The 24,130-nt window shown below is 46.2% G+C and overlaps 1 protein-coding gene across 1 annotated transcript in view; it reads right to left on the bottom strand.

Annotated features, from left to right (window-relative positions):
- Nucleotides 1–1,479: 1,479 nt before the first annotated feature.
- The window catches only part of LOC130039866 (isoaspartyl peptidase/L-asparaginase-like), a 29,491-nt gene continuing 6,840 nt past the window's right edge, over nt 1,480–24,130 (bottom strand). Inside the window, exons 3-7 of the mRNA XM_056131810.1 lie at nt 16,900–17,042; nt 14,880–15,031; nt 2,473–2,591; nt 2,031–2,141; nt 1,480–1,720 (exon numbers count right to left, since the gene is read on the bottom strand). Of these exons, the coding sequence (XP_055987785.1) occupies nt 1,509–1,720; nt 2,031–2,141; nt 2,473–2,591; nt 14,880–15,031; nt 16,900–17,042 (737 nt within the window). The 3' untranslated portion in view covers nt 1,480–1,508. The remainder of the gene's footprint in view (nt 1,721–2,030; nt 2,142–2,472; nt 2,592–14,879; nt 15,032–16,899; nt 17,043–24,130) is intronic.

Here is a 24,130-nt window from a genome sequence, read left to right as displayed (position 1 = left end):
AGAGGAGAGACAGGTGGGGGGGGGGGGAGAGAGAGAGAGAGAGATCAAATCTATTCACAGCTGGAACTCAGGACTTCCAGGCTCCCAGACTAGTGATCAGCCCATAAAGGCCCATAGCTGTGGGGGGTTCACAGGATGTGTCCCCACGAGATCAGCCCCGTCTCCCAGGGCTGCCGTGGACTCGGGGCTGGGCTGACTCGGGTGAGTGCTGCTGGCAAAATTCGTGGAGGCTGCTCCGTAAACCTGCCGACACCTGCCCGCAGGCTTCCATTTCTCCCCTCACCCACTCACCCACAGGAAGGGCAACTCTTTCGAAAAACTCTGCCACAGGGCGGGACGCAGTGTCGTGGCCAAGTGGTGGCTCCTGACCTGCCCAGTCTCCTGCCTCGGGGGGCAGGCCGGGGAGAGTCGTGCACACGCTGGTCCTTGCCATCAGTGACGCCTGACCACGCTGCTCTTCGTTCAAAATACATTTTATTAGTGGCACATGGGACGGGGACGTGAAGGCAATTTCTTTCCACAGAGAAGGTAAGCTCCGACGGGTTAAGAGAAACAGAACGAACACGCAGCCACCGCAGGAAGACCATTTCCAGTATGAAAAGCAACGAATAGGAACACTCTCCGCCGAGGAAATGACATTCTGGACCATTCCCCCTTCCCTCCCCCGCAATTTGGCTGGAGGTGGGTGGTGGTGGTTGGGGGGACCCCATAGCACTGGACAGTCTTAGAATGTGTTAAGTCTCACGGGCCACTTCGACAATCTCACCCTGTTGGGGGGGGAGAGGGGGTTCCCTGCGGCTCTCCATGAGGACCCGGAGGGTCTGTGGTAGGTGCTGGCCTGTAGGGGGTCATTGGTGAGTGGACACCTCTGGGAACCCCAGCAAATCCTCAGACTCGCCGTCCCTCGCTGTGCCCCCTACCTCCAGCTCAGGGAGCTAGGGGCTTCCAGAGAGGCCTTGGAAAGGGCCTGGACATGTGTGGCTCTGACGGGTCTTAGAAAAGTCGGCTGTGATGGGTCTCTGGCTGCTGGCGTGCTGGCTGGGGACAGACCGCAGCAGGTTCCGTGGCTCCGGCCTCACACCCACATCCCGTCTCTAACTCCTCCTTCCCACCTGCCCTTGCCCCCTGGGGAACGTCTGCCACTCAGTGAGTGTCCCCCCAACCCTGCCCAGGGAGCCTGTGACCTCCGCACCCTCCTCCCCACAACCCCGGTGCCCTTCTGCAGGCTGGCAGCTTCCTACTCTCCCTGCCGCAGCCCTGCAGGGGCACGGGCCACTCTCTGTGGTCCCACTGGTGCTTCTCCTCAGAGAGGGACGGTCCCCTCTCCTCTCTGCTGAGTCTGCCCCTCCACCAGTGCCTCCGACACTAAGTGACCACGGCAACAAAACGACGGCCAGACTGCGTGAGTTTTCCATGTCTAGATCTAATTGATTACGCTATCGTCTCCACACCGGGGAGCCGTCCGCCCCCCGGGAACCTGGCCCCCCACCTCCACTCGGGGCCCATCCTCACGAGACCTTGAGGTCAGTGACTCTGGTGTCCCCCAGGTCGATGCCGCAGTACAGCTTGCCATTCTTGGCCGCTGCCCAGGGCATGGAGGTGGACGTCCACTTGGCCACCCAGTCGCCTTTTTTGTTCACCAGGATGACACCGCCCAAGCCGCTGAGCTTCGACTTCATATACTCCAACGCCGTCTTTGCAGCCTCTTCCAGGGTCTTTCCTGAGGGCAAGGGTGAGAGGGGTGGGGGTGGGCAGAAACGACACGCGTGACCAGAGCGGACAGCAGGAGGGACAGTCACGTGCGACACGGACCACCAGCCGCACCTGAGATGCATCGCCCCCAGGCCCACCCAACCTAGGCTCGGCCCGGCTCTACCACGCCCCCTGGTGGCCGAGGCACGAAAGGCAGGTGTGCTGGAGGGAGGCCTGTGACCTCGGAGTCCCGCAGGAAGGGGGTCCTGCCTACTCCTCCAGCTCTCTCACCTGTCCCCCCACCCCACCCCCCTCCCCGGTGCCCATGCACTCTGTACCTTGTTCCACGTAGAAAAGGGTGAGCCGGGCCAGGTTCACCCTCAGGATGCTCTCCCCGTGACCCGTGGTCGAAATGGCTCCAATGTCATTGTCGGCGTAACCTCCAGATCCTGCTCGAGAGACGGGCTGGGTTCAGGCAGTGCAGTCCAGGAAGCCACACCCTGGGGCCCGGAGAGACAGCACAGCGGGGAGGGCGTTGGCCTTGCCCGTGGGAGACCCGGGTTCCATCCCTGGCATCCCATAGGGTCCCCTTGAGCACCACATGGCTCTAGTGTGCAGAGCCAGGAGGGACCCCTGAGCATCGCCGGGTGTGGCTCCCATACAAACAAACAACCCCCCCCCCCCAAACAATCGCCGTCAACCCGACTGGGACTCTCTGATGCTGCTACCAGTACCAAGGAGGAAGGCGGAGAAGGGCAGCAGGGGCCCAGGGTTACCTACCGATGCACGGTGTGTCCCCAACGCGACCAATCATCTTATTAATGGTGCCCCCCGTGGAGGTTGCATAAGCCACATTCCCTTTGCTGTCCAAGGCAACAGCGCCCACGGTTCCTAAGTTTCTGCCAAGAACAAACACAGAGGAAGCCCCCGGCTCAAGATGAGAACCCCTTGTGGAGGCGACACTAGCTTAGCGCCACCGAAACGCCCTTGGATATGCCACGGGCCAGCGGGACACACTTTGATGCGGATGACCCCCCTCCTTTTTAAAAAAATTTTAATTTTTTTATTTTAATGAATCATCATGAGATGCATTTAGAGACTTACAGACTTCCATGATTGCGTTTCAGTCAAACAATGTTGGGGTACCCATCCCTCCACCAGTGTCTATTCTCCACCCCCAATGTTCCCAGTATCCCTCCTCCCACCCCCACCCTTCCCACCTCCTGATTCTGTGGTGGGCACAGTCGCTCTTTCTCTCTCTATCCCTTTGGGTGTTACGGTTTGCAATATAGGTAACAAGCAGCCATCATGTTTGGTCCATACTTTACTTTCTTTTCTACCATAGCACAGCGGTAGGGTGTTTGCCTTGCACGCAGCCAGCCTGGCCTAGCCGGGTTCGATTCCTCCACCCCTCTCAGAGAGCCTGGCAAGCTACTGAGAGTATTCAATATGCCAAGCACAGTAACAAGAAGTCTCACAATGGAGATGTTACTGGGCCCGCTCAAGCAAACTGATGAACAACGGGAGGACAATGGTTTATTGAATCACTGTGGGAAAAGTTATAAAGCTTTCAGGTTTAAGTCTCGGTCATGCAATCATCAAACACATTTCCCTTCACCAGTACTTATTTTTTACCACCAAGTACCCCAATAACCCCCCCCCCCCCAACCCTCCCACTGCCTGTGAGGCAGATGAATTCCAGTTAACTATCTACTTTGATTAGATTCATTGTTTCGACAAAAGGTGCGCCATTATTATTTAGAGTTTACACTGGAGTGATAGCACAGCTGGTAGGGCGTTCGCCTTACAAGCGGCCAACATGGCCGACCCGAGTTCGATTCCTCCGCCCCTCTCGGAGAGCCCGGCAAGCTACCGAGAGTATTCGATATGCCAGACACAGTAACAACAAAGTCTCCAATGGAGACGTTACTGGGCCCGCTCGAGCAAATCGACGATCAACGGGAGGGCCTTTACCTTTACCTACCTTACCCCAAAATCAGACCTGCTGAAAAGGCATTGTGAAATAATTTGTTTTCTACAGCTGGTTACAAGAACCAAACGATGTCGCGTGGCCGCTGTTGTGATTTTGCGATTTTGGATTTCTGGTATTTTACTTATTAAGCTTGGAAGTATTTCTGCCGAGAGTCAGCTAATTATGAGATTGGTTTCTGTGGTTCTGGAACCATGGCCATGCCGGAGAGCCGCTCGTGGGGGGCAACTCGTGACCTCGGTAGGGCATGAAGGACGAGCCAGAAACGCCCCCCTTCCCATGAGGTTTCAGTCGCCCCGTCACGACCGGCTCATACCTGGCTTTTCAAAAAGCTCCGAGGTGGCTCCATACTTTACTTTCAATGTGCATCTACCATCTCCAACCATCATTTATTTAGTGCTCCTCTCTCCATCCCAGCTACCATTCCCCCCAGCGCCTGAGATCGGCTATCAAGCCGTGGAGCAGTCCTCCTGACCCTTATTTTAACTGTCCTTAGGTGTGAGCCGATGATCCCTTTTTCATTTCCCTCATTTTGCTTCTTATTCCACACACGGCAGCTCACTAGGCGCCCCTTTGCCGCGACTTTCTGAGCGTGACCCGTCCTAGCTCCAACATTTCCAGCCGTGTAATTTAGTTACCAATTTTCTCTGCCCCTCTGATTCCCATCTATAGAATGGGAGGACACCTCATCAAAGCGCTTCTTGTGTGCCAGGGCGCAAACACTGGGACTCTGGAAGCGGCCACCACGTCGTGGGTCAAGGTCCTTCTCCCGGGGAGGCTGCCTCTGGTCACATGGACACACAAACTCTCAGGTTGTACCGGAGAGTCACGAAAGTGAAGTTGACTGTGGGGACAGAGGGCGGAGGTGCCGTTTCCACAGGGCTGGCAGGCCGTGTCGATCGCTAGGGAAGAGTGATCCTGAGGCAAGAACGCGCTTGCCAAGTTCACGAACTCTTAACGGGGGCTGCTGGGTTTACAGGGGTCAAATGAGGAGCAGAGCAGGCAGCTGCCACATCATATGATGTGGTTAAACCTCCTGGCCACTGAGGGCAGTCCTGATTTATGCTGGCTGTCCTGGCCTAATTAACAGCGTCTGTGCACTCTTAAAGAAAGTTCCAGTCTGAACCCTAAACCGTACGGTCATCCTGCTTCCAGGCAATTATAAGAGCGCATGACAAGGAAAGACACCAGTGGGCTGGAGTCAAGAGGGAAGTGATAATAGTAATCATTCATGGGGCCAGAGAGATCATACAACGGGGAGGGTGCTTGCCTTGCATGCAGCTATCCCGGGTTCGAGCCCCGGCTTCCCATATGGCCCCCCTGAGCACTGCCAGAAGTGATTCTGAGTGCAGAGCCAGGAGTAACCCCTGAGCATCGCCGGGTGTGGCCCCCCAAATAAAACAAACAACCCCCCCCCCAAAGTAATCAATCATGTCATTACAGTGCCCCCCCCCCCCCCCCCAATGATGGCTGTAAGTGGGAAAGAAATGACACCAAGCCTATCTCTGGCCAGTCTGTGCTGTAAATGGAATTCTTCTGCACTGCCGGAAATGTAAATTGGCTGACCCCGCCTCGCCCCTTAGGAAAACTAATAATCATACACCTACATTTCTGGGAGATCTGGTCAGCAAACTAAACAAAACCAAACTCGACATTGCTCACTAGGGAACCACAGCAAGCTGAAATCAGCAGGAACGGCCACCGAAGGCTGGGGACAGAGTTGTGAAGTGGTATGAGAAGGAACCACTGCCGTGTGTGGCACGCAAATGAAACCCAGAAGGGAGAGGCGCCCCCTGCCTCTCCGACATGTGTGTATTACATGGCTGCAGTTACTTATTTCCAGAGGGTACTGGGTCATACCCCGCAGCGTCCAAGAACCATCGCTGGCTCTGTGCTCAGGTGACCCTGATGGGGTGCTGGGGATTCGAACCAGGAGCCTGGTGGCTGCAACTTCATGCAAGGCAAGTGCCTTCCCTCCTATGTCCAAGTGCTTTCCCTGCTATGTCTCTTGCGCCGTCCATGGCTGCATTTAAATCGAGTTCAAACACAGGCAACACGAGTTCTGTTGCTTTGGTGTCACAAGTCTGTGAAATGGTTCAGTGGGGCCAGGGAACAGGAGGCGTGAGAGAGACTCTGGCTTCTAGCTCCAGAGCTGATTAGATGGGCACCCTTTATGTGCACTCGTCAGGGTCACACAGGGGTCTCGCGCTAGTGTTTGTGCATTCACTATATATATGTGTGTGTGTGTGTGTGTGTGTGTGTGTGTGTGTGTGTGCGCGTGCTCAGGGATTACTCCTGGCTCTGTGCTTAGGAATCACTCCTGGCAGTGCTTGGGGGACCATATGGGATGCCGGGGATTGAACCCAGGTCGGCTGTGTGCAAGGTAAATGCCCTACTGTACTATTACTCCGGGCCCAATGTTCACTATACTTCTACATGGAGCTTATGTTAGAAGACAGAGCCAGCATCCAGGGCCTAGAGAAAAAAATGGGGCGTTATTTTTAGAAGATGGAAACCTTATCTTGCACTGTTCACAAAAAACATTTCCTGTTCCATGTGCTGAAGACATAAAATAAAGTTCAGGAAAAAATAGGTGATGGTATGTGCCAGGGTGGCTGTACTTTGGATGTTCCTAACCTCATGAGCTCATCAAGAGGAGCGATGATGACTTAGGGAAAAGGCCCGGAAATGATGTCAAAAGTACCATGAGTGCTGGAGTGACAGCACAGCAGGTGAAGACTCTTGTTTTGCAGGCAGGCAACCCAGGTTTGATCCTTGGCACCCCCACATAATGCCCTGAATCCTGCAGGAGTGATTTCCTGAGTGCAGAAGTAAGCTCTGAGTACCATCTGGTGTGACCCCACAAACAAACAAACAAACAAACAAACAAAAAAACCCCAAAAGAAACAAACAAACAAAAAAGAAGCAAAGTAAAACCAAATTCAGACACACACACACACACACACACACACACACACACACACACACACACAGAAAATTTGGAGTAACTGAAAAGGAAAATATTAGCATGACGAGACTGATAGGGAGATTAAAAACAACTGGAGGGGGAAAAAAATAGGTAAATTCATGGAAGAGAATGACCCACAGACACAAAATGGTCAAACTTGTTTACGGGAAGCAGTGAATACAATGGTACCATCCTTCTTCCCCGAAGATGAGGAAAGTAGTTTGCCCAGTCATGGCTGGCAGGGGGCAAAGGCAGCTGAAACCCCACTCATCAAGCCAACTACAAGCGTGTTCTCTCAGCTCACTCTGACGAGTGTCTCAAAACAGGCCATAATGCTGAGGGTTCTTAGGACTGAAAAAGAACACACACCCGATGGAGATATATATTTTTTTTTGCCTTTTTGGGTCACACTCAGCGATGCTCAGGGGTCACTCCTGGTTCTGCACGCAGGAATTACTCCTGGCGGTGCTTGGGGGACCATATGGGATGCTGGGGATCAAACCCGGGTCGGTTGCATGCAAGGCAAACGCCCTACCTGCTGTGCTATCATTCCGGCCCTCTGATGGAGACAATTTTATTGCTCCTGGGCACACCTGCATCCCTCCTGGGCTGGCGGAGGAGTGAGAAGTCCACAGAGCATACCCAACCCCTAAGTTCTGGACCATGCCCAGTGGTACTCAGAGGCAACTCCTAGTTCTGTGCTTAGGAGCGACCGTTAGCAGTTCAGGGAACGGTATGTGGGGGACTGAACTAGGGTCGGCTGCAGGGAAGGCAAGACCTTTCACCTCTCTCCTCTCTCTCTACCACCTCCCCCGAAAATTATTATAGCTTTACTTCACACATAATCCATTTTACATGTCTTCATTTCAGGTAGCACTGATCATGCTTTTACAATCAACATGTCACGACATGCATTCTTGACACAAGATGCCAAAAAAGTCAACTTTTTTTGGTTTGTTTTGTTTTAGGGCCACAGCCAGCGATGCTCATGGCTTACTCCTTACTCAGGGTTCTGCACTCAGGAATCACTCCTGTCGGTGCTCAGGGGACTATATGTGATGCTGGGGATTGAACCCGGGATGGTCACGTGCAAGGCAAATGTCATACACACTATACTGTCTCTCCGGCCACCTTAAGGACAATGATTCTTGAGTCAGTATGGCTCTGAGCAAGTTTTAAGTTAATTTTAATTTGGAGACACTTCATTTTAATGAGGCAGGAGTAATCAGAATTATCACTGTGTTAATAAACACATTTGGAAAACAATGGCAATTTTTTTTTCCACCACCACACTCTAATGCTGTTATACAGGGTTATATGGGCCGGAGCGATAGCACAGTGGGTAGGGCATTTGCCTTATAAGTGGCCAACATGGCCGACCCGAGTTCGATTCCTCTGCCCCTCTCGGAGAGCCCAGCAAGCTACCAAGAGTATCTTACCCGCATGGTAAAACCTGGCAAGCTCCTCGTGGTGTATTGGATATGCCAAACACAGTAACAATTGTCACAATGGAGACATTACTGGGATTGCTCGAGCAAATAGATGAACAACGGGAGGACAGTGACAGTGACATATGATTAACCATTAGCACAGAAGATATTACCAAGTATTTTAATCTAATCATATTAATTACAATCATTTATTATAGTTCATTTTCATCATTCCGTAAGTAGTATTCAGATCTGTGCAGACTACCCAGGTTACTTCAGGTTTCCAATCTGGTATTTAAAAAAGCAAACAAAACCCTTGAAAAAGGCAATATGTTGTTCAGCTTTGTTCGAATCTTTTCAAATTACTCTTTACTTATTCATAAAAGAAAAACTACCATAGGAACAGATTTGAAGAGTGGCTGTACACAGATGTTCTTTAAGTTAGGCCAATGTTTTTGTATTTCTTTTTTGGGGTTTTTTTGCCACACTCATCTGTGCTCAGGGCTCATTCCTAGCTCTGTGTCAGGGTTCCTTCCTGGTGGTACTCAAGGGATAATAGATGGTGTTGGGGATTGAACCTGGGTCAGTTGGGAGCAACATAAGTGCCTTATCCACTGGACGATCTTTCTGGCTCCAGTTTTGATGCCATATTTTTTTTTCCATATTTCACCTTTTTTGGTTTTGCTTCTCTATACTTAACATATTAGCAATCCTTTGCAAAGTGAAAGGGCCCAAGTAAGTTTCCACAGCTCTCTCAAGTTGACCATTAGTGAGGAATCCATAAAAAATTACTGGAGGGAGTAGCACCGATACAAAGTCAATTCCATGAATTGTTCTTTCAAGGATCTTGGTGGAGCTCTTCTTAGCAGAATTCAACTTCCTTACTTTAAAAGCATTCCTACTATGAATCTGAGATCTGTCACCAGGTTTTCTGTGTATGTTGTCAAGCTGGTCCATCTGTGGGCAAATCTTGCCTCCTGCTAGTTCCCAGGGCATCTGCACTGTTGGCCTAGTCTAAGGGTTCTCGCCTGGAAGCAGATTCTACCAACAAGCTGTGAATGAACAAAGAAGAAACATCTGGATTCTTTTTTTTTTTTGGTGGATTTTTTGGGACATACCTTGTGATTCTTAGGGCTTACTCCCAGCTCTGCATTCAGGAAATACTCCTGGTTATGCTTGGGGGACTATATGAGATGCCGGAGATCAAATCCAAGTTGGTTGCTTGCAAGGCAAGTGCCCTTCCTGCTTGTGCTATATAGCTCTGGGCCCAACATCAGGTTTCCGGGCCAAACTGATTACCTACCTTCTCTTTACTAACCATGTTAGGGTAGCTTCACTATCATAAGCTTTACATTAAAGCCTAAGAGAGAATGAGCACTTTTTCTAATTCTTCCCCAAACTCAACACATATTACTCCAAAAAAAAAAAATAGCAGCTCTAAAGCCAATGAAGTGTTCACTGATTCAGACTTTTCTTTTTCCTCATAGGATGGATGCAATGACAAGTGTGATGTTAGTTGTCTTCTTTTTTTTTTTTTGCTTTTTTTTGGCAGGGGGCGTTGCACCCGGCGATGCTCAGGGGTTACTCCTGGCTTTGCACTCAGGAATCACTCCTGGCGGTGCTCGGGGGACCATATGGGATGCTGAGAATCGAACCTGGGTTGGCTGCGTGCAAGGCAAACACCCTACCCGCTGAGGTATTGCTCCAGCCCCGTTAGTTGTCTTCTGACCGTGGAACATTCTGGTTGAACTGAGAACTGAATGAAAAGGAGGCTTCATTATGTTGTTCTTTCAAGAATGTTACTTTGAGGCTTCATTTTGTTGCTTTCTGGTTTCAAAGTCAACTGTGTCGACTGTGTAGCCAGTTTCTTCCCAGGGTCAGAAACTGCATGCATGCGTGATTCTTGTTTGTGCGACTCTTCTTCACTAGCAATGAGTTCGTTCTTTAATAAACAGCATGAAGTTGCAGGAGATTCATCTGAATTGTTGATAATTTGATGAAAGTAATATTACTAATTTTCTTTATTTTTCTTGGGGGAGGGTTGGGCGATGCCCGATGGTGCCCAGAGTCTAGTCCTGTCTTTGTGCTCAGAAGTGACCCTTGGCAGTGCTTGGGGGACCACAGTCGGTACCAGGAGTGCTCAGGGGACTATAATCAGTACTGAGAGATTGAAATGGGGTTGGCAGGACACAGAGAACATGCTTTAACCCCTGCACTATTCCCTTGGCCCCTAAATCTTCACTGAAAAGAATGTGTCCTGTCCCATTTGTGAACTCTATGTGGATTGTTCAGGAAGAAGACTGCTAATGTTTGTTTTGCCTTTAAAAATGCAAGTAGATTGCTTCTTTGAAGATTTTCAAGTTCCTTCTTTACTGTCAGCTTTTTATTTTGTGAATGGCACTTTACTATTCTTTTTTTCTGTGAAATTCTTAACTTCCACTCCTTCTCAATAATCTAGGGATTAAACAATATAATTAAGTTTTAAAGTGCACAATATAAGAACGTGCTATTTCTTTTTTTTTTCTTTTTGGGTCACACCCAGCAATGCTCAGGGGTTACTCCTGGCTCTGCACTCAGGAATCACTCCTGGTGGTGCTTGGGGGACCCATATAGGATGCCGAGGATTGAACCTGGGCCGGCCGCCTGCAAGGCAAACACCTTACCTGCTGTACTATCGCTCCAGCCCAGAATATGCTTTTCTTGTGGCAAACTCAAACAGAAAAATTTGGAGATATAATTTCAGCTTTACTTATTAAATATGCAAAATTACTTCTTAAAGTCAAAATATGAATGATAATGATCACAATATTTTAGTTTTTTCCGGGGGAGGCCATACCCGGTGATGCTCAGGAGATTGTATGGAGTGCCAGGGATTGAATCTGGGTCAGTTGCATGAAAGGCAAATGTCCCACCCATTGTATTATCTCTCTAGCCCGATCAGAACATTTTAAATCAAAGTTACTGGGATGGAAAAATAGTACAGTGAGTGAGGTGTTTGCCTTGCAAGTGAGCCCTGCCAGGAGTGATCCCTGAGCCAAGAGCCAGGAACGAGCCCTTACGCACAATGGATTGTGGACCCAAAACAAAACAAAACAAAATCAAAATTAAAAGGGGCGACACCTGTGAAGCTCTTCAGTGGTATAGGCCTGACGTGCCATGTTGGGGCATGTCTCATGTCTCACACAAACCAGGCTTGAGGTCTACCATTCGGGAGTTATTTCCTGGTTCCCACACCTGGAAATTTCAGCATATTTGTTCCAACATTCAAATCTTTTTATTTATTTATTTCATGTTTTGGGGCCACACCTAGTAATGCTTGGGGATTACGCCTGTCTTTTGTGCTCAGGAACCACTCCTGGCAGTGCTCAGGGGACCATATGGGATGCTGGGGATTGAACCCAGGTCAGCCGCATGCAAGGCAAGTGCCTTACCTGCTGTACTATTGCTCTGACCTGAACATTTAAGTCTTGTAGTACCTTAATAAAAATAAAACCATTCACAATTCTTTCAGTTAGTATCCATTCATTTTCCAACTTAAAAAAGCATTGGTTTTTTTTAAAGGAGAGAGAGAGAGAGAGAGAGAGAGAGAGAGAGAACGTGTCTGCCATAGAAGCAGATTGGGGTGTTGGGGTGGGGGGTTATGGTGGGAGGGAAACTGGGGACATTTGTAGTGTGAAACTACACTGGTGAAGGGACGGGTGTTGGAACATTGTATGACTGAAACCCAATCAGGAACAACTTTGTAACTGTGTATCTCATGGTGATTCAATTAAAAATTAAAAAAAAGTTAAGTGAGGGTGTTTGTTCATTGCAGCACTCTTTACAATAGCCAGAATCTGGAAAAAAACTGAGTGCCCAAGAAAAGATGACTGGTTAAAGAAATGTTGGTACATCTACACAATGGAGTACTATGTAGCTGTTGGAAAAGATGAAGTCTTGAAATTTACATACAAGTGGTACTACATGGAAAGTATCATGCTAAGTGAAATGAGTCAAAAAAGAGAAGAATAGACATAAAAAGATTGCATTCATCTGGGGGATATAAAGTAACAAATTAGGAGGTTAATACACAAGAATAGCCGAGATCAGTACCAGGAGGATTACTCCATGGCTTAGAGGCCAGCCGGGCATGCCAGGGGAAAGGGCAGCTCAGATAGAGAAGGGAGCACCAAATAAAGGGTGTTGGGAGGATCCTCCCAGAATGGGAGATCCGTGCTGAGAGTGGACTGTGAACATGATTGCCACTCAATGCCTCTTTTGCAGACCACAACACCCAAAAGGAGAGAGAACAAATGGGAATGCCCTGCTACAGAGGTAGGGTGGGATGGGGGGGAGGGGGGTGGGAGGGATACTGGGATCCATGGTGGTGGAAAATGGGCACTGGTGGAGGGATGGGTATTTGATCATTGTATAATCGAAACCCAAGCACAAAAATTTGTAAGTCTACAACTGTACCTCATGGTGTTTCACTAACACAAATTAAAAAAAATTAAGTGAGGGATAGAGAAAAAAGTGTTGGTTTTGCAGTACAGGGGTTAAGGAACTTGCCTTGCACGTGGTTCCCTCCCCCCACCCCCATCCCCGGTTTACTCTCTGGTTCTGCACAATCCTTTGAGCACAGAACCTGGAATAGCTCCAGCCCTACAGTGTGGCCCAAATTCCCTCCCTCCCTCCTCCTCCTTCTCAAAAAAAAAATTTTATTTTAACTAAAAAACACTGTAGCACTGTGGCACTGTCCTCCCTTGTTAATCAATTTGCTTGTACGGCACCAGCAACGCCTCCATTGTGAGACTTGTTATGTTTTTGACATATCGAATATGCCACCTGGAGCTTAACTAAAGAACAAAACCTAAAACAAAACAAAACCAAAAAACCTGCTTTTTGCTGAGGTTCTAGATTCACGTGGCCCAGTCTTGTGGGCACCGGAGCCCACTAAGCATGGAAATGGGTTGCCGACATGTGAGATGTGGATGTAAGTGGAAGAGACATTTCTGTATCAAGGAAGAACAAAGATATTTCATTCCTTCTTATTTTCCTTGTTTTGTTTTTTGGGCCACATCTGGTGGTGCTCAGGGCTTACTCCTGACTCTGCATCCAGGGATCGCTCCTTACAGGGCTTGTGGGACCATATGAGGTGCCGGGGATTCATCTGTCATTGGCCATGTGCAAAGCAAGTGCCCTTCCCGCTCTACTACTGCTCTGTCTGGCCACAATATCTCATTTCTTATTTTGGATGCATGTTGAAATGACATTTGGATGTCCTAGGCTTACTTTGTGTATTTTGCCTTCTTCGAAAGGGGCTGTCTCAGTGAGAGGAATCGGCCTTCATGTGTGAGTCTTGTGACTTTTGCACTAATTCGGGAATTACCTCTGGAGCCACAAATTCAAACCCACAGAAAGGTGAGAAAATGGACATGAGCGGCGACCCGGATCCCATACTGGTGGAAGAATTTGACAAGCTCTTACCTAAGTCCTTTTGCTGTTCAATCTTCCCCGTGTTCCAGAGCAGTGTCTGAATCTTGTGTCAGTGGTGGCCCAATCCACAAGCCTTTGGACTTAGGTGGCCTTTGTGTCTGAGACACACAAAGCAAGATCTGTGGAGAAGCGCTTCCCTGGGAGCTGAGTGGTTGTCATGAGAGTGGTGAGGGTCATGGGACCCACTGTGTCAAGTGACAAGAGGTGCCCACATGTCTGTAATGAACTGGCTGTTTCACATTAACCATGAGCCGTTTCAAAGTGTCCTTGGCCCCATTCTTGTGACACTAGCTTCTAGACCACACAGCACGCTTGGTAAGGTTTTCAGCAGCTTACCAACATGTGGCCAGTAACACAGAAACAGATTCTTAAGTTTGTGGACATATCAGCAACCCCAGGGATGTCCCCCCTCATACATCTGCCTGGCCTCTCTATCAGAGTCTTTTGAATTTTTGTTTTGTTTTTGGGCCACACCTGGCAGTGCTCAGAGGTCACTCCCAGTTCTGCGCTCAGGAGTCACTCCTGGTGCTGGTGGGGCTTGGGGGGGATGATATGGGATGCTGGGGATGGAACCCTGCTTAGCTGTGTGCAAGGCAAGTGCCCTCCCTGCTGTATTATCACTCTGACCCGCTATTAGTCTTTATTGAAGATGCAGGGTGCATCTATTTTGAAAAAGACGCCTGAGTGAGATCTAGCACGTGTCCAGAGAAACAGTACAAATCCAATTCCAATTTCTCCTAAACTCCTAGACCACATTCAAATTGTAGTTTTCAAATTCTACTTTAGCGCAGGGACTTTTATTTGGGATTTCACAATCTTTAACAAGAGAACCGTAACCCAGAACCCAGGATTAATTCAAACTGTAAGAGTGGTGACTGATTGCTTGATGCAAGAGTGCTTAAGTAGACTAACTAGGGAACACCAGATCTCAGACCTTGTTTCGATTAACATCACAAACCCCTCGAGAAGCATCCAGAGTACGTTTACACAAAGCATTCTATTAAATCACGCTGGAGAAGGAACTCTTGTTTACACAAAGCATTCTATTAAATCACGCTGGAGAAGGAACAGATACCAACTCAGGTGTGAGCTATACTATTCATGAAGCAAAAACTGAGGGTACCTTTAAGAATCATATAGAGCATTATTTTTATAATTATTTTTTTGGGGGGGTGCACACCTGGCAGGACTCAGGGCTTTGTTTTCTCTGATTAAAGAGTGTGAATTATTTTGCACAGAAATGAACCAACCAAGAATTATCTAGCTTATTTGAGAAGAGGACACAACCCGAATCTTCTGGAAATGTGGGCCGCGGGTGACTTACTTCTCGCAGTCTGTCTTCTGTTGGCCTTTTTTCTCTTTTTCCAGGTGTCTTAAGTTTCTCTCCGTCACCAGGTGCTCTCTTGAAACCTGTGGAATCCCCATGGAGGCTGCAAATCTTGCTGCGCCATGGGCAGTCAGAAAGCAATGAGATGTCTGCGTCCAGGGGAAAGAGGAAACAAGCTTGGGTTTTATTTATTCATTCATTTATTTATTTAAATTTTTATTAGTGAAACACCATGAGGTACAGTTGTAGACTTACAAATTTTTGTGCTTGGGTTTCAGTTATACAATGATCCAGTACCCATCCCTCCACCAGTGCCCATTCTTCATCATTTACATTTTTTAAAAAAAGTTTTGTTAGTGAAACACCATGAGGTACAGTTGTAGATTTACAAATTTTTGTGCTTGGGTTTCAATTATACAATGATCAAACACCCATCCCTCCACCAGTGCCCATTTCCCACCAGCACGGGTCCCAGTATCCCTCCCACCCTCCATCCCCCCATCCCACCCTGCCTCTGTGGCAGGGCATTCCCTTTTGTTCTCTCTCTCCTTTTGGGTGCTGTGGTTTGCAAAAGAGGCACTGAGTGGCAATCATGTTTGGTCTACAGTCTACTTTCAGCATGCTTCTCCCCTCCTGGGAGGATCCTCCCAACACCCTTTACTTGGTGCTCATTTTCTTATTTTTTAATTGAAGCACCATGACATACACAGTCACAAAGTTGTTCATGATTGGGTTTTGGCCATACAGTTCCAACAACTGTCACTTTTCCAGTGTACATTTCCCACTACCGGTGCCACCAGTCTCCCTATGCTTGCTTGCATGGCAGACTCTCTCTCTCTCTCTCTCTCTCTCTCTCTCTCTCTCTCTCTCCTTTTGAGCATTATGATTTATAGTACAGATACCAGAAGGTTACCATGTATATTCCCTTACCTCCTTTCAGCACTCAGTTCTTGTTCAGAGTGATCATTATCATTTCCACCTTTTGTTGTCATAGTGGTCCCTTCTCTGGCCTAATTGTCCTTTGCCCCCCACATACTGTTGCAAGCTTCCAACCCGGGACCAGTTCTCCCTGCCTCTGATTTTTCTGTTCCCGGATATTAGTTTCATACTACGTTTTTAAATATCCCACAAATTAGTGCTGTCATTCTATGATATATATATATATATGTATATATATATATATATATATTTTTAATTTTGCTTTTTGGCCGCACTCAGTGGTACTCAGGGCTTATTCCTAGCTCTGTGCTCAGGGATCACCCTTGGTGGTTTTTAGGAAACCTTAGGAGGTGCCAGGGATTAAACCTGGGTTGGCTGATTTCAAGGCAAGCACCCGATTGACAGAATGTTCGATCTCTCTAGCTGCAAACATGGTTAATTTTTTTAAAATTGAAAATCTTTTTCTGTTGTTGTTTTTGGCCATCCTCTGCAGTGCTCAGGGATTACTCCTGGCTCTATGCTCAGGCTCATTCCTGAGAGTGCTTAGGGGACCATTAATGGTGCTGAAGACCAAGTCTGGGTTGATCATATGCAAAGCAAGTAATCTTACCTGCTATTCTCTCTGGCCCTAAAAACATGAAACTGTTTTGTTTTTGCTTTGGGGCCATACCCAGTGATGCTCAGGGATTATCCCTAGCTCTGTGCTCAGGGATCACTCCTGGTTGGGATTTAGGGGGCCATATACAGTGCCAGAGACTGAACCTAGGTCGGGTACAAGCTCAGGGCTACTCCTGGCTCTGTGCTTGGGGACTACATGAGGTGCTGGGGATGGGTACTCGAGGGTACTCGAGTTGGTCACCTTCAAGGTCAGTGTCTTAACTCCTGTACTATCTCTCAGTCCTTTGCAAGTCATCAGGAGAGTAAAAATCCCAATTTGAGAAAAATAACACTTCTATTCTGTTGCGTGATTTTAGAACAATGATCTCAAGTGTTTCCCGACAGTCAGATCCCCTTTATTTCGTCACCAGGGCAGGGTGGTGACAATTCTTCAGGACAGGTGTGCTTCCATGACTCTTACCTTCTCCATCACCAGCCGGGCCAGCTTGATGGGGTTTGCAATGCAGCGGACAGCGGACACGGCTCCTGCCGACAGATCCTTCCCGTCCATGATGCTCGCATCCATTTCAACATCACCAATTGTGTTCAACACAGAGCCACAACCTACAACCCGAATCAAAGGTGAGGAGCAAGCACTTAGAAATGGCCGCTTTTCTCCTCTGTTAGTCTATTGTAAGAATATATATATTTTTGGGGGGGGCAGGGGGTGTTTCACACCTGGCTGTGCTCAGGGCTTACTCCTGGCTCTGTGCTCAGGGATTATTCCTGGCAGGCTTGGTGGGGGGACCAGATGTACACAGACAGGTATAGGGTAAGTACACTATCCACTATACTATCTCTCCAGCCCCTTTGAAAGAATAAGAATACAAACTGGTTGGGTACCTCATAATCTATTATATATGTAATTATATATATACATATATATTATGTATATATAATATATATAAATTTTTTTGCAGGGGAGGGTTTTGGGGACGAAAATTTGGGGCCACATCCAGCAGTGTCCAGGAGCTATCTCCAGCTCTGTACTCAGCAGTGAGCCCTGATGGTGCTCTGGGAATCATGTAGTTCTGGGAACCGAACCAGATTGATCACATGCAAGGAAAAGTGCCTTAACTTCCTGCACTAGCTCTCTGGCCCCCTAAATACTTTTTTTCAGGGGGCTGGAGCAATACCACAGCCGGTAGGGCATTTGCCTTGCACACGGCCAACCCAGGTTCTATTCCCAGCATCCCATATGGTCCTCCGAGCACCGCCAGGAGTAATTCCTGAGTGCAGAGCCAGGAGTAACCCCTGTGCATTGCCGGGTGTGACCCAAAAATTAAATTTTTTTTCAAAAAATTTTAAGTTTTATTCCTTTCAAAGCCCTTTCTGATCTGACATGGGACTTACTCTCCCAGCTACACATCCTTGACAACACTGACAGAAGTTTTAGGCTCCCCCGAACATAAGTACCATAAGCTCTCATTACCCAGGGCCTTGCATATGCTGTTTGCTTTATCTTTTTCCAATTCTCTGTCTATCTGTGTTACTATTCTAATTCCTTTGTGCCTCTGTGCATGTGTAAGATGGTATAGGAATTGCAAGAATATTCGAAGGACTCTCTCTTTATCCAGCATCTACCAATGGGAAATTAAGATATCTGATATCTAAGAGGAAATGATGATGGGGCTGGAGAGAGCTCAAGTGGAAGAGTTCATCCTTGACATACTCAAGGCCCTGAGTTTGATCCCTGATCCTGGGTGAGACTAAGCATCACTGGGTTTGAGAACCAAGTCATCACTGTGGGATTCATCATTTCTAGAACTGTCCCCTATAGCAAGCTCTGCTAGGCTGGCCCTTATTTAAAACAATAACAACAACAAACTACTAGGCACCCAAAGAAACAGGAAAATATGACTCCTAATGAGGAGAAAAAGAAGTAAATGAACAGAAATAGATCTAGAAATCAAATGACAGGATTTGTAGATGAGAGTGTTAAAGTAAATGTTGTAACTACATCCCGTATCTCCTGGAATTTGGAAAAATATAGACAAGGACTTAAAAAAACTTTACAAATAAAAAAAAACCTGAAATACAAACAACACTTAGATAGGCTTAGGGGGCTTGTGATGGGAGGGAAACTGGGGACATTGACGGTGGGAAATATACACTGGTGAAGGGTTGGGTGATGGAGCATCATATGAACAACTTTGTTATTGTGAAAAAAAAAGAGACATTTTTTATGAAATTAATCATCAGGATTAGACAATGAAGCAGAAAATATTAGTGAACTGGAGGAAGTCACGCTAAGTCAAGTGAATCAGGAAGAAAAAAGTGGGTCTGGAGCAATAGTATAGTGGGTAAGGTGCTTGCCTTGCATGTGGCTGACCTGGGTTTGATCCTGGTATTCCATAGGGTCCCCCGAGCACTTCTGGGTATAATTCATAAGTGCAGAGGCAGAAGTAACCCCTGAGCATCGAGGGTATGCCCTCCCCCTCAAAACAAAAATAAAAACCAAACCATGAAGAAAAGAAAAAAGAAAAATGCCAGATATCTCATTCATATTCCTTTATATAAAGGAATAAAGAGATGGATTAAACAATCCTTGATGGAAATGAATCCTGAGATGTTATTAACAGATCTGGGAACATGGAGGCTAGTGGAGGCAGGAGGCAGGGGGTGGGTGGGGAAGGGGAGGTGTGGCAGTGCCCAAGGAGGGGGCTTCAAACTGGGGGAGGGATTTGTGCAGTGGCCCTGGATGTATAAAACAAGAATTTCAAACTACCGTTAGTCATGATACCTCAATAAAAGCAAAACAAGAAAACTTACCGAACTCCAAGTACAGACAAATCCACAATTACAATACACCGTAGAAACAGCAACTTAAGATACAGAAGATCTAAACAACACCAACCATTTTCCCATCTTGTAATAGCATTAGAAGACTCTCTATTTAAGTACAAATGGGATATTTACGAAGAAAGACCATATTCTGGGCCAAAACCAAATCTCACAAAGATGAAAAGAGTGGAAATCAAACAAAGTATATCCTCTCATGGTAATAATTAAAAAATGCCTCTTTTGCAAACCACAGCACCCAAAAGGAGAGAGAGAGAACAAAAGGGAATGCCCTGCCACAGAGGCAGGGTGGGATGGGGGGGAAGTGGGGTGGGAGGGATACTGGGATCAGTGGTGGTGGAAAATGGGCATTGGTGGAGGGATGGGTACTCGAACATTGTATAATTGAAACCCAAGCACAAAAATCTGTAAGTCTACGACTGTACCTCATGGGGTTTCACTAATAAAAATTAAAAATAATTAAAAAATCAGTAAGATACTTTTTGAAAATTCACAGATATTTGGAAATCAAGTATTGTACTGCTAAATAACTCTTAGGAAGTGAGCAACTCACATGGGGAAATACTGAACATTATCTTATTTGTTTACTTGTTTTGGCCACCCCATCACTGCTTAAGGTCCTGGGAACCACCACAAGCTGATTCTCAGCCTGATGATGTGTTGCCCTAACCCAGGGCCAAGAGCTTCAGTATCCTTTGATACTGTCTATTCCATTTTGCTTCTCTATACCAAGATAAGGGCAGAGCTACCTGATCCATATCAACAGGACAGGGGCTGGAGCAATAGCATGGCGGGGAGGGCATTTGCCTTGCATGAGGCTGACCTGGGTTCAATACCCGGCATCCTATATGGTCCCCTGATCACCACCAGGAGTGGTGATTACTGAGTGCAAAGTCAGGAGTAACCCTTGTGTATTGCCGGTGTGACCCAAAAAGCAAAAAACAAAACAAAACAAAAAACAAAGCAAAACAAAACAAAAACAGATCATCAGGATAGATCAGAAAGCTCAGAAACATATACAAATTAGTCAACTAATCTTTGGCAAAAGGGGCTAGGATCTGGAGATATTCATTTTGGTCTTGTATTCACAGCTATGAGAATTCTTAGGAGTTTCTGAAGCAGTAAGAACAGTGCAGCAGCTTTGTTTTACAACTCTGTATTCTGACCTCAATCCCAGGGACTGCTTCAGAGCCATCGAGGTGAAAGCAATGGTTTGTTATTCCTGACAAGCCCTTTCAACTTCAACTCAGTTAATAAGGAGATTTTTGGAAACTCTTTAAAGATGGTGGTGAAGGTGGGTGCTGGTTGTTGGGGGAACCGAGCTGGATTAGAACTTTCAGTCCCACCCAATTTGGGGGTTAGAGAGAGGAGCTGGAGGTCAACTCAGCCACGCTCAAAGTAATGGAAACTTCCAGAGGATGGGGGGTGGAATGGAGCTCTTCCTGGTGGGTGAACCATAATGCTATGCAGCGTGCAGGGCCTAAAACCCAAGGGGGTAGGTAGAAATATCTTAGTTAAAAATCTCACCCCACTTCTCTCCTGATGAGACTGTTGGCTGCTACCCTTTAATTGCCTTTCTAAGTAAATTGGCAATCTAATCAATCAATTGGTTTTCTATTGGTTTTTCCGTTGGTTTTCTGAATTCTGTGAATCACATGAGCAAATTAACAGATCCCAAGGAAGGGAGGGTGGGATGCTCTGACAGGCCAGGTGGGAGCAGAAGAACAGGGAACAGTCTGAATGGGAGGAGCGGACTCTCCAACTAGGGTTGGAATCAAGTTGAATGGCAGGTGTCCAAGCCTTGCTTGGTGGGATGAAAAAATCCACCACTTTAGAACTGGGTGGAGACGCTTTGAAGAAAGGCGACATTCACTACATTTGATGAGCTTCAATGTAGTAGGCAATCAATCTTAGGAGTAGCACTGCACTGTAGTACTGTCCTTCCATTGTTCATCTATTCGCTTGAACAGGCACCAGTAATGTCTCCATCATGAGACTTGTTGTTACTGTTTTTGGCATATTGAATATGTCACGGGTAGCTTGCCAGGCTTTGCCATGTGGGCGAGATATCTCGGTAGCTTGCTGGGCTCTCCGAGAAGGGCGGAGGAATTGAACCTGGGTTGGCTGCATGCAAGGCAAACGCCCTACCAACTATGCTGTCGCTCCAGCCCCATCTTCGGGGTAAACAAATATATATATATACATATATTATATATATATATATATAAGCACACAAGGCTCAACCTTTAACAAGATATTAGTGATCTCTTATAGAAGATCTTAATGGCCTCTGTTGAAATAGAACAATCTTCATTTTCTTTCCTCTAAGGATAATTTTTTTGTAGCATTTTCAGCGCTTCTGATAACAAACAATACAAAATATATTATTTCGGTTTTGCATTGGGACAGGGACTGGGGTTTGGGATGGAAACACCTGAAATATAGTGGTGGGAAGGTGTAATAATGGTGGGATTGGTGTTTGAATATTAAATGTAACCAAATATTGTGAATTACCTTATAAAATAAAAAAATTTAAAAAAGCGACATAAAGGAGCAAAAGGAATTTAAATTTTTAAAAAAATTTTACTTAAAAAGATTTCTTTGGTTTTTGGACCACATCCAGTGATGCTCAGGGACCATATGGGACACAAGGATTGAACCCGGGTCAGTCGCATGCATGGCAAGCATCCTAGCCACAGTATTATCACTCTGGACCCTATGAGAGACATTTAAAGAGAATGAAAAAATGATACCACAGACTGGGAGAAAAATATTTGTAAAAATTATACCAATAATGGACTGTTTTCTAAAACATACAAAGGACTCCTAAAACTCAACCATAAGAAAACAACCCGTGTCACAGTTTCAACAGAACCTGAAAACAGGAGATCTAAGTGGCAACCACCAAAACTTGGCAATGTGCCTGTCAAGTTGAGCGGAGTGGGGATTGGGATGGGGAGGGAATCTGGGAACACTGATGGAGGGAAGTTAACACTGGTGGAGGGTTTGGTGTAGAATTATTGTAGGAAAAAAAAAGAATTATTGTAGGCCTAAAATGCAACTATCAGTAATTTTGTAAATCATGGATTTTTAAGAAAGAAAGAAAGAAAGAAAGAAAGAGGAAAGAAAAATAACCTGTATCAAAGGTTACCACACCAGAGACAACAGATAGTGAACAATCTGTTCTAGAATGATTGTTTAGAACATACTAGCACTAAATAATGACAATTGAACATTTAAAAATTAGCATATACAACAGCATGAAAATATGGAAGTAGGTAAAAATCTAGCAATATCTTTATGGGATATGTATGCTGAGCACGATAGAATCAACACCCTTACCTGCTGTACTATTGCTCCAGTCTCTCAGAATCAGTTATTTTTTTCTCTTTTTGTTTGAAAAGCACATACTCAGTAGTGCTCAGAATTTATTCATGACTTTGTGCTCAGGGGCCACTTCTGGCAGGCTCAGGAGACCATATGGATGTTGAGCATTGAATCCAGGTCAGCCATGTGCAAGGAAAATGACCTATCCTTTGTCCCATTGCTCTAGCCCAAGAGTCAGTTATTTCTGACAAAGGTGGAAGGACAATCCAAAGAAGGAAAGATGACCTCTGTGATAACAAAGGCTTGAACAAGCATGCAAAATGGAGCCTCCACACATTTCTCACGGCACATTAAAAAAAACTTATTAAAATGTATTGTAGGGGGCCAGAGCAATTTTACAGTGGGGTAGGGCATTTGCCTTGCATACAGTTGACCCAGGTTGGATTCCTGATATCCCATATAGTTAGAGAACTGCCGGGACTTATTTCTAAGTGCAGAGTTAAGAAAACTAGAAACTTTTATAGATAACACAAGAGAAAAATTCTGTGACTCTGGGTTAGGCATATATTTCCTTTTTTTTTCCCCCCTGTGTAGTGTCAGGGATTGAAGTCAGGCCTCTCACAAAGTATATTCTCTATTTAAAAAATTTTTTTTTGGCAAACATTTCTTAAGAAAAATGATACCAAAAGCACGAATCAGTAGAAAAATTGATAAATTTAACTTCTATAAAGTAAAGAACTTCTTTTTTTCTGTTAGAAACTGTTAAGAGAAACACAGCCAGATATGGAGAAAATATCTACAAATCATGTTTCTGATAAGGAACTAGATGGAGATGGTATAGAGAACTAAAACTATATAGAAGAAAAACAAACCCAGTAGAGAAACTGACAAAAATAAGACTGAAAGATGTTAAGCTTTATTTCCCATGAAAGACCTACAAATGGATAATGAGATAATAAGATGCCGTACGACATCTTATTGTCTCATTCTTGCTTTGACAACCTGGCAGGCTACTGAGTTTAGCCTGCCTATGCGGCAGAGTCTGGCAAACTCCCCGTGGCCTACCCAATATGCCAAATACCAGTAACAATGATGGGTCTCATTCTCCTAACCCTTTTTAAAATCTCAGGGCTAGGACGAAGGAGACGTTACTGGGGTCTGCTCGAGGCAATTGACGAACAACAGGATGATCGTGATTGTGATCGTGACCTACAAATGAGATTTTACTACAGACCTCTTAGAATGGCTTATATTAAAAAAATACGAATCGTGATAGAGACACCAAGCTGATGAAATGAGCTTGGTACATGGTCTCTGAGCTGAAAACTGGGGTGCTCCAAAAGGAGAGAGAGAACAAAAGGGAATGCCCCGCCACAGAGGCAGGGTGGGATTGGGGGACGGGGGGTGGGAGGGATACTGGGATCAGTGGTGGTAGAAAATGGGCACTGGTGGAGGGATGGGTACTTGATCATTGTATAACTGAAACCCATGCACAAAAATTTGTAGGTCTACAACTGTACCTC

Source organism: Sorex fumeus, unplaced genomic scaffold, assembly GCF_029834395.1.
Source record: "Sorex fumeus unplaced genomic scaffold, SorFum_2.1 ptg000093l, whole genome shotgun sequence".
Classification (NCBI taxonomy): Eukaryota; Metazoa; Chordata; class Mammalia; order Eulipotyphla; family Soricidae; genus Sorex; species Sorex fumeus.
This window is presented reverse-complemented; position numbering and strand designations above follow the sequence as displayed.